Source organism: Leptonotus elevatus, chromosome 15, assembly GCF_054856555.1.
Source record: "Leptonotus elevatus isolate MCC_2025b chromosome 15, RoL_Lele_1.0, whole genome shotgun sequence".
NCBI lineage: Eukaryota > Metazoa > Chordata > Actinopteri > Syngnathiformes > Syngnathidae > Leptonotus > Leptonotus elevatus.
The window spans coordinates 19112307-19123962 of record NC_141253.1 but is presented as its reverse complement, the minus strand read 5'-3'; the positions used below and the strand labels follow the sequence as shown (position 1 = coordinate 19123962).

Sequence of the window (11656 nt, the reverse complement as noted above, 5' to 3'; positions counted from 1 at the left end):
CGACTGGCCTGTGGTCACCAACAGCTTTTGGATCAAATATCACCTCCTCCGTCTTCCCCACATTGAGCACAAGATGATTCTGGTCACACCACTGGACAAATTTCTCTATTTCTGAGAAATAGTCCAGTGGGCTACCGCCGGCCTGCAGCAAGCTGACGATAGCTGTGTCATCAGAGAACTTAATGATAAAGTTCTCTGGGTGTGATGTCACACAATCATTTGTGTACAACGTGAAGAGGACCGGGGAGCTGACGCAGCCCTGTGGGGCGCCTGTGCTTATCAATCTGGGTTCCGAGAGGGAGCCGTTGACCCTGACTTGCTGTGTGCGCTGTGTCAGGAAGGAGTGATACCACCTCGAGATGTACGGGTTCACATTCATCTCCTTCAGTTTACCCAAAAGCATGTGCGGCTGCATTGTGTTGAACGCTGAGCTAAAGTCAACGAACAACACACGTGCATAAGCTTTAGGGCCGTCTAGGTGTTTGCTGACCAGATGTGTGATGCTGTTGATAGCATCGTCAGTGCCGTGACCCTGCTTGTAGGCAAACTGAAGGGAGTCTAAGTGTGCATCCACCTCCCCCCTGAGCAGAGTCACCATCAGCCTCTCGAAACACTTCATGACAATAGAAGTTAGAGCCACAGGCCTGAAGTCATTATTGACCACAGGACATTGTTTTTTAGGAACCTGGGTGATTACTGATTTTTTTCCAGAGACTGGGAATGGAGTGTGAGTCCACAGATCTCTGGAAGATGGGCTGCCATGCCGCTGTGAGCTCCTCTGCACAGGATTTTAGCAGAAAGGCAGATATCCCATCCGGTCCTGAGGCCTTTTTTGTGCAGACAGACCTAAAAGCAGATTGGACATCATGGTGATGAATCACCAGCCTTGAGTCCTGCTCATTCACTGGAATGGACCTCAGGACCTCCCCACATTCAGAGGAGAAGTCCTGAGTTTCGAATCTTAAATAAAAGTCATTCAGCTCCCTTGCCTTCTGGAGGTCATTTAGGGTGCTGAGACCTTTTTGAGCAGGAGTCAAGTTGGTGATCCTCCTCATGGTGTCCCACATTTCCTTGGAGTTGTTAGCAGCAAAGTGTTGTTCTATAGTCTCTTTGTGCTTCCTTTTTGCTTCTTTAAGCATGTAATTAAGTTCTTTTTGAACCAGTTTGAGCTGGGCTCTGTCCTGGTTCTTAAATACCCTGTTTTTGCGGTTAATACAGTCTTTAACCTCCTTAGTAATGTACGGTTTGTTGTTGGGGTAAACAGTTATTTCCTTTGTTGGTATGATATTGTCCACACAGAATTGAATATAGTCAGTTACAGTCACAGCAGCAGTATCCACATCCAGCCCATGAAAGATATTCCACTCCGTGCATAGGAAACATCCTTTAAGGGTCTCAATGCTGTCTTGAGACCAGATTTTAACAGTCTTCCTCTGTGGTTTGCTGCGTTTGAGAGCTGTTTTGTAGGTTGGGATGAGGTGAATTGTGTTGTGGTCTGAGTTGGAGAGGGGGGGGGGGCGGGCTCTACTCACATATGCGTTCTTCACGTTCCCAAAGCATTTGTCCAGGACTCTGTCTCCCCTTGTTCCACATTTTAAATACTGATGAAAACCCGGGAGAGACGGCTCCAATTTGCAGTGGTTGAGGTCCCCTAAGATGAAAACCGGGGCCTCCGGGCACCGTCGCAGTTGTTGTTGAACGCAGTCGGAGATGAAGGCGGCGGCGCTGGCGGCGTTCCCGCTGGGCGGAACGTACACGGCGCAGAGGAAAATGTTTCCAAACTCCCTCGGCAGGTAACCCGGCCTCAGACTCAGGCAGAGAAGCTCCACGTCGGGAGTGCAGGTGGTCTGCCGCACCGCGTAATTCCGACACCAGTTGTCGTTAATGTAAATACAGACGCCCCCACCTCTGCTTTTTCCCGACGCCTCAGTCCTGTAGGCGCGAATGAGTGAGAATCCCTCGATCTCACACACAGAGTCTGGGATGTCGCTGTGGAGCCATGTCTCCGTGAACACCATGGCGCAGGCGTCCCGGTGCTCGCGGCAGGCTGAGGTGAGGCTCCTCAGCTCATCCAGCTTGCTCTTTAAGGACCTCACGTTGCCGAGCAGCAAGGATCTGGTCTGCTCGCTGAATCTCCTCCGGCAGGTCGTGGGGTGGTGTGTCGCCTGTTGAGCGGAGGGCCCAGAGCGCGTCTCTGATGTAGGACAACAAAGCCATGTCGTTCCTTTGTTCTTTTGTTTACACACGCCATGAGTTGTTGTTGTAGATTAGGCTCCGTTCGGAGCCCCGACGTGTGCTGTAACTCGCGGTAGGAGTCGCGGACAGATTGAGCAAGTGGCTCATGATTTAAAAAAGTAAAAAATTAAAAAGTTAAATAAGGAAAAGGTTAGAAGAACTGCAGCTTTCCACGGAGCCCGTGTCGCAGACGTGCTGCGCCAACATGACCGGAAGACCGATGCTTATGTGCAGCCAAGGTTATAACATGCCAACATTAACGCTATAGCCTGTCTATGGTATTTTGCTTTGTTTGTTATAGCTATGTGGTTGTTTTAAATACGCAACATGTTCCCTTGGTTTTAAGTTTACTTTGACAGTGCAATTTAAGGGGGATGGAAATGCTCACTATCTTCCAAACTGCTGCTTATTGCAAAGTGAGTTGAGTTCACTGCCACCAAACAGCACTCATATTTGATTTTTTCTCACAAATCAAAGCAAAAGAAAAAAATAATTGGTACATCGATTAAATGGGTTCCTTTTGCCAACCTGGTGGCTCTTTGTATGTTTCAGCTGGACCTGACTGGCCAACGTGTAAGCAAAAGCCAATACCAATTAACTACAAAATGATGTGATTGGCCCCAATTTTAAATCATGTCATCTGATCAGGACAACTAACGTATTACCTGCACTGTTAATAAAGGTTGATGACGGAGACAATTTTATCCAGGAACAGATTAATTCTAGTTCATTGTTTCCTATGGGAATAAATGTGATATCGACTATCATCCATGCAGAGATTGTGTGTGACCTGACAGATGTCCCCGTGCTTTGACCGCCCAACACAGCAGGTGATACTCACCAGTAGTTCCAGAGGTGAAGATGTAGAGGGTAGGGGATTTGAGAGAGGTGGTGGCACGTAAAATTGCTGGTAAAGGTTTGTCAGTGGCAGCGTCTATGTGATCCAACACGGACTCCACCTTTGTGCCTTCAAAATGGCTCTTCATTGCCCACACCTGAATGTTGTCCTCCAGTAGGTTGCTTAGGATACCATCAAAACACTCTACTAAATCTGAGAGAAGGAAACATATGTCACAATTTATTGAAAAAACAAAAACAAAACATGATTACAGTTGAACCTTGGTTCAAGAATAAATTTGCTCCGTGAACTGAATCCATTTTTCAAAACGAGGTTCCACTGTAGACACTTTGATGATCGCCTTTCGGTTCATACAACTGATTTTAGTTAATCCATCTTGATAAAACGTATCCTGTTCCTGCACAGAGGTCAGACAAGTATAGTGCTACATAATACCATAATAATGATGACATAATTACATGTGGCACATATAATGCTGTTAATTGGATACTGTCTTTGCATTATTAACTCATTCACTCCCAGCCATTTTTACTTAAACAACCCCCTTCATTATTCACAAACCTTTTGAAAACACTGGGGAAAATAGCTTGTTGCAACATGGCTGATCTCTTATTCTCTGCTGCCACCTGCTGTAAAACTAATATAAATATGGCTGCATCTTTTAATCATTGCTACAGTAATTTCATAATTAATGAAATTATCAATTATAAAATTTAGTTAAAAAAAAAAAAAGAACTGTACAGTACTGTAAAAAACGAGTGTGATATTGATTTGTGTTGGTCATTTTTCTGCCACTAGATGGCATAATTGCATTTGTAAGACATTGGTGAAATTTTTCTCTTCATATCAAGAGCTATCTAATCTTTAACATAAAGTAACTTGCACATTTTTAGAATTATAAAATACAACTTGACCCCAGTCACCTCAAATATTATATATTATTATTACATTTATTACTGCTAAACTTTGACATGCAAGTCTGCTGCGTTGTGACTGGGAATCCACCAGTACAGGCTTTCCAAGTAAGGGGAAGTCGCGCGTTGCAAATATTTGTGCTGTTTAAGGAACTCAAAATTAATGCACTAATTTTGAGACTGTCATGTTTGGGTTCTGTTTTTCCTTGTGTGTCTCTCTTGGGCTTGTTAAGTGTAATCCTGCCCTTCCTCGTGCCCAATCAGTGCCCTCAGCCACTTGTGTCTTGCCCCAGGTGTGTCTTGTTTTGTCATTAGTGTGTTTGTGTGTATTTAGTCTCCTGTCTCCCCTCTGTCTGCGTCAATTCATTGTCGTTTTCCTCCCGTCATGCTGCCAGTTTTTTGCCTTGTTGTCCTCCTCGCGTTTTATTTCACTTGCCAATTGGAGTTCGCTTTTGTTTTGTATAATTAACTCTTTGACCGGCAAAAACGTTTAATAACATTTAGTAAAATCCAAATGAGTGCCGCCAAAAACGTTAAAAGACGTTAACTATGTTTTTTAATGAAAACGGGTGGAGGAAAGCCTTGGCCAGCTGTGCTCAAAGTATCAAGCAGATTTAGTTAGTATAATGACTATTTATGGGCACTAGATGGCAGCGATGACTCTTTTTGGACAAGATCGGGTAGGAGTCAGTAATAGAAGAAGTGAGGTGGAGCTAGAGTGTTGAGGGGAGAATGGCTGAGGAAGCGAAAATGGCGACCGGTTGCAAGCAGCTCACGCTTGAGCATTTTTTCAAAGACGAAAAGCATCGACCAGTGCTAAAGAGCACATTGATGATGATGATGGTGACTCCGAGGTTGACACCGAAGTTGAAGCGTTGACGTGGCGGCTTCGACCACGTCGTAAAGCCTCACCGGCTAGTGATGCTAACGCCGGATAACGTGGTGCACAACCGAGCACTTCTGCACAGGCGGACATTCAATCGGACGATGAAGAGTACCCTGAGTCCAATGCATATTCATCGGAGGAGTGGGTACAGTCTGATCACGGAGAAGACACTGGCTCTGGACTACAATGCCACCATGAATGGAGTGGATAAGATGGATCAGAACATCTCTTACCACCTATTCACACGGAAAACATTGAAATGGCACAAAAAATGTGTTGCCTATCTATTTCAAATACGCATGTTCAATGCATATATCCTGCACAAAACAAAAAATCCTGGGAAGTGCCAACACTTTTTGGAGTTTATCCGGCTAGGTGGTGAGAGGGTGGCTGTTACCACAAGACAAGGAGGAGGAGGAAGTTGTTGCAGGTATAGGAACTGAAGGGCATGAGGAAGCCAGACGTAACACCAGGTCACCGTATCATGATCCTGAGAGTAGACTCGATGGCAACATGGCCAAACACACACTGCAGTACATACCTGCTACTCCCCGGAAAAAAAGGCCGGCAAGAAAGTGTAGGGTCTGCACGCAAAGGGGCAATCGCAGTGAAACTAATCTGTGGTGCAAATCCTGCTGCGTCCCCTTGCACGCAGGGGAGTATTACACAATATACCACACAAAAAGAAAAATTGTGTAGTTGAAACATCCACACAATTGTAAATAGTAACACATTCACACATGCACAGTTGTACACATTTGTAAATAGTTTGCCAAATTGTTTTGTCAAATTGTTGTTGAATGTAAATAAACTTATTTTGCTATCAAAAAACACTTTTTCATTGTTGGTGGTAGTGTTTTATAGAAGTAAAGCACTGTTTAGGTGTTTTTGGTTTTTCTGTGGACCTTGAAAGATCAGTCATAGAGTTAAATTCCTTTTTTTTTTTTATATCACCTTTGTGTGTGTGTGTAAACTCCTTTTTTTATTTTTTATTTTTTTTACATCACCTCTGCCTCCTTGCCCTGCTTCCCTGCGTTTGGGTCCTCCACCAAACTCCACCCTCTTGACAGACAACCCTAGTTTTTACATACTTGGCTATTAAATCTGATTCTGATTTCACCCCCTCTGAAGGGGACTGGTACTTTTCTACCTTGCACACCAGCTTTTATTTTACTTTTATTTTAAGTTACATACACATCACAATACGTGATTATTTAATCAAAACGCTAAAAATAATGTATTAAATCATGTAACAGCAGCAGAACTCACTGCTCAATACTTTCTCTGTAGTGGAAACTGACTATATAACAATGTTACCACTATAATGTTACGAGTCATGCCTTTGGACTCGCCCATTTGTTAAGAATGGCATCAAATGAAATAAACCTTGCCTTAATAACTGGGCCAAATGATTGTCGGTTGCTCATACTCAAACAGAGGTATGTTTTTATAAGCTTAAGCTAACCGAAGGATCTCTCTGCACTGCAAATGCAACAGTCATGGTCATGAGGCATGGTCGGCAATATTCTAAAGGCTACTGTCAAATTTGGGAACACCAGATCTAGATTCTCTTGTAAGAACAAATTTGGCATTGCAATACGCGAGGCGAGCCACCGTCTGTCCCAGCCCCTGCCGCTCGGCAGCCCCCGGAATGCCCTTGACTGCGGTGTCCCGCCTCGGGGCCCGAAGCGTTTACTTTGAAAAAATTAGTGTTCAAAGCAGGCCCGCGACCGGCCTCGCATAGCGCAGCTCGGAATGAATAGCCTTATAACCCTTTAGTAGATGGCTTGCTGGGTATATTTCTTGAATGATATCTCTGGAAACATCACAGGTAATCAGGGCATATCTGGTAATTGATTCTTCCAGCTCAGCTTTTGTCATGTGCTCCATTTTAGTGATAAATTTGTCTGACACAGCCTGAAGATTGCATAACCTGTCAGACAACTCTTGCAGGACTACCGTGCACCTAAAGTGCCTCTCAGGTTCGTTTTCATGATGGCAAGTGCTCAAAATTTCATTTTGGAACTTCTTTTGCCTCCTAAAATGTCTCTCTTTGAATTCTGGAGGGTATCACTGATGAGAGGGGAAGAGGTGATGGAGCAGAGGGGCACCTAATCCTATAAATACATAAAACCCATACTCAAAAGAATTTTCTTCCCATCACTTTGCCACCCTTTCTGGCACGCCCCTATGCGCCGCATATGACGCAATACCTCCTTTGTGCGCCACTGACCTGCAGCATTAACGTGGCTGTGGCTAATTTGGTAAAGGGGCTGTCAACTTATCTGATCATGAAGGGCCACCGGTTTGAAACCTGGCTCTCTGAACCCTAATTTACCCCCAGTGGGGCTTACTGTGTTGTGTGCAGAAATGGGTCAATATTGGGCTTTGTAAGCGTTTTAAGCACCACGTGGTGTTGATAAACCACTATACAGTAAGCACACTCTATTTACCATGAAGCCAAACAACCTAGCCCCTCGGATCATTTGGACACACAAACTGCTCCACCATAATCAACAAATGTCTTCACAAATTAATATTGTGTTTGAGGAATATGAAATAAGCAGCAAAATGCGCCTGTTTTTATCCATCTCAGGGTACGGCCATTTTGCCACTTGCTGTCAGCTGAAAATGACATTACAGTTGCTCAGGACTCAGTTAACAAACAATCATGGCTCACCTTTTTCTGTTTACGTTTTCTGAAGGTGAACTGTGATTAGTTGTTACCAAAATGCAAATGCAAAATGGCCGCCCCCTGTGATGGATAAAAACAGGCGCATTTTGCTGCTTATTTCATATTCCTCAAACACAATATTCATCAGAATACTGTATTTAGCCTAATGGGGCTGCATACACCATACTGTAAAAAAAAAAACAACAACAACAAAAACATTTGTGACTTCCCCTTTAAAAAAACGTTCATAATAATGACAACAGCTACAACCATTGTAGACCTGGGAAAATTGTTGTTCTGTAAATACATTACACTAAATTGAGTATTAGAACCTGTATTTTACACATTGTTAGAGTAGATATTTGGCAGTAGAGAAAAAACTGATGACATACAAAAACATTCTAAATCTATTACATACATTTAGATACTCAATATTCCCTATCAGTCTTTGCATTTGGAAAAACTGGCACAATATTCCAATTTCTGTACCCATAGCCAAGACCTACACATGGCAAAGTTACTGAATGATTCCAGCTATTCCAATGTTCCTGCCTTTGCAAACGGCTTGAGAGGACAGCGTTCTTAAACAGCATCATGCTTGTTTAGTTGAACTTTTCCTGTCACATGGTAATACCATGGTAATTCCTATTAAATCAACAACCTGGAATTCTTCCAGTGAAACTAGGACAGAAGCAGACTGTTTCAATATAATGTTCTTACTGTTTTTATCCATCCATAGTTTTAGCTTTAACGAAACATGTAAATCAAGTTTTTACAGTTGTTAGCCAGCCAATTACGCAACAGAGGGTCATTAAACTAAAAATGGAAATGCTCACATAGGTTCAAATGTAAAGCAATGCCCAATTAATAGCACTGATAAGACCAATTAAGACCTTCCTATGGGGTTCCATTAGTGCCAAAAATATGTTGGTGCGCCTATGTCTTACGTCTATGGGCGTGGGACTTGACATATGTCTGTGTCTATCGAACGTTGAACTGTCCTTGTTTCCATGCTAGGTGTATATGACGTCGATTGTATATGCTAGGTGACAAGGAGTCGAGGATGGCATGCTACACCAGCTCCAATCGACAAAATACGTTACGCCCCATTAACGTACTTTATCGATTGGAGCTGGCGTAGTGTGCCGTCCTCGGCCAACAGAGCTCTCCGAACCGATGTGGAAGCTAAAGTACCAGTACGGGCGCCGCGCCCGGTGCCACCGCCGTACCAAAGCATAACCACGTTGTCAAAACGGCACATCCAGAGGACACAAGGTAACAAGTGGCAATGACATTGTCCAACAACACGTAGCATATACAACTAGCATAGGCATTAGGCACGTAGCATATACACCTACCATGAACAGGTAGCATATGCATGTAGCATATACACCTAGCATAGACACATACAGACACATAGCATATACATTTAGCATATGCACTAGTATATGCACTAGCATGGTCACAAGGACAGTCCAACGTTCGATAGACGCAGACATATGTCACCTCACACACCCATACACATAAGACATAGGCGCAAAGGCATATTTTTGGCACTTATGGAAACACATACCCTCCACCCCCTTCTCAAGCTCATTGTACTTGCTTGTGAAAATACCCAGAACACAGGGGAAGAAAAAAGGAAGACAAATTGGAGAAAGAGGTAGATACAGTATTTAAATAAAGCATCAGTTGTACTGCAGTCATTTAGCACCACACCGTGTACTTCTTTGAGCGATTACTCTCAATATTGTATGCTTATCAGTGAACAAGCTATTTCATCATTTGTAGAGATTAAACCTACTCGGTCTATGTCTACATTGACCTAATCAAAGCCTGGCTGAGGCCAAAAGTAAAATCTTAACTTTTATTTGATTTGCAGCGCTTCCCCAACGAAATATTAGCCAGAATTATACATCATATGCCTGCCTGCTTTTATGCTTACAAACTCAGTTGGCCGCAATAATAAATTTTGAAAGGAATGTGGATGCATGTCATTTTTATAAAGCTGCTGTTGGAACGTTGATGTTTACCTTCTGCAGTAATTTCATTGTTCAAGTTGTTTTGAACGGAATACTTGACTCATTTAGCTATTTTTAGCAGTAAGAAGATAACATTTTGTCTATAATTAATGTGACGTCATTATTTTTCATGTACAATTAATACCTTTAAAAACACATTTTGCCACTTGCTGTCCACTAAAGATGACATCACGCGTGCTCAGGAAATAGATAACCAATCATGGCTAAAGTTTGCCAACATCACATGACCAAACCCAGAAAACAGGTGAGCTGTGATTAGTCACTACCTGTTTCCTGAGCACATGTGATGTCATTTTCAGTTAACAGCATGTTTCAAAATTTGTTTTTTAAAAGTATTAATTAACGTGAAAAATAATTAAGTAATTATAGACAAAATATTAACTTTTTAATGCTGAAAATGACTGAATGAGTCAAGTATGCCCTTTACAGAATAATACCAAATTATGGAAAATCAAAGTTGAAAGTTATTTATTGTTTTTTAACAAAGGTGCTCTAAATCATCTGAACATGTCATGCATAGAAAGAACTACAATACTGTATTTACTATTTTGGAATATTTTTGTTGACCAACAGGAGGTGCTCTAGCTTCATATCATTCGTAGCTAGGGTTTGGCGGCAGGCATGAGGTCATAACAGTTAAACTACTGATAAGATAACGTTTGTCCCACAATGGGGACACTTTCGAATTCAACAAAATGACAAATTAAGTTATTTTAGCGCAATATGAAACTTCATCCTAATGGTTTTGATATACTGAAATTACACAATTCCCCCAAATACGCCATTTCATTAGTTGTTCCAGAATTAGTTTTCCACGACAGTCGCAGAAGTGAGTTCAAATGACAAGTATGTAAAAGCATATGTTTACCTGCGCCAATTATTACAGCTTTGGCTCCACAGCTGCTGATGCAATGCAACAACGACTTCGACTTAATGTTTGTATTCAGAAAAGCAACAGGGCATCCTAGCTTTGCCAGTCCGAACCAAACGCAGACGAAGTCGGGCTCGTTATTCATGAACATGGCAACGCAGTCGCCTTTGGTCACATTGAGTTTCTGGAGGAAAACGTTTGCCAATCTGTTGCTGCGCTGCTCAATGTCCTTGTAGGTGTGGACGCTCCCTTCGTAGATAATGAAAGGTTTGTCGGGAATACGGTGCGCCTGCTGGATGAACCTGTCCAGGACTGTACACACTCTAGACGTCAGCCTGAACAGCTCCAGTTTCACACCATACCGGCACAAAGTCAAAAAAAAGAAAACATCTTTCCAAAAGTAGGGGAAACAAAGTTTCTGCAAAACATGAGCGGAAACAATACCCACGACTAGAGCTGAGATCCAGGCAAAGGAGAGCATCATTTCTGTGGCGGATACTTGAGCTCAGCAGTCCACTACTACCACGCACCACCTACATGCTCAGTGTGATAAACATCGACCGAGAGTGACGTAAAAACAAACAGTAGCACATTCACAACAAGATTCCAGCATACCGGAAGCGTTACCTTCAAAACAAAAGTAATTCGGTACAAGTGTCCCGTCCACACTTGACTATGCACAAATCACTTCTGAATTCGACGTATGAGTGCACCCAACTTTCCGGTGCGGGGAGATTTCAGCGTAGCGCACTGTTGATGTGATGTAAAACTTAGCCTAAATCTTTAACCCACTAAGAAAGAACAGGAGTCGCTCCTTGCTTTAACACTATGTCTATCATAATTTATTTTTAAACCAATTTAGATCACCCAGAGCCGTAATTTTAGCTTGAGCTCTGGTAATGATGCCATTGCTTAAAATTATTACACGTAAATACAAGCCGTTTGAGTAGCTACTAACATTAATTATTTTCTTTCTTCAAATTTTTATTTTAACTTCATCTTATATTTTGTAACGTGCATGTTCAATAAATCAACCAGCCAACAACAACCACTCTCTAGTGGTCTGTAGACTCCTCTTCATCCAAGTCTTCTCTTCGTCGACGGGATCCGACGATCTCTGCCTCGTCAATATTTTGAAGCAGATGTAATGCCTCTACTGTTTTTATTTATTTATT

The 11656-nt window shown here is 42.5% G+C and overlaps 1 protein-coding gene across 1 annotated transcript in view; it reads right to left on the bottom strand.

Moving 5' to 3' along the window:
• The window catches only part of slc27a6 (solute carrier family 27 member 6), a 54897-nt gene extending 43851 nt beyond the window's left edge, over positions 1-11046 (bottom strand). The window contains exons 1-2 of the mRNA XM_086096214.1: positions 10479-11046; positions 3077-3286 (exon numbers count right to left, since the gene is read on the bottom strand). Coding sequence (XP_085952340.1) covers positions 3077-3286; positions 10479-10965 — 697 coding nt within the window. The 5' untranslated portion in view covers positions 10966-11046. The remainder of the gene's footprint in view (positions 1-3076; positions 3287-10478) is intronic.
• Between the last annotated feature and the right edge of the window lie 610 nt (positions 11047-11656).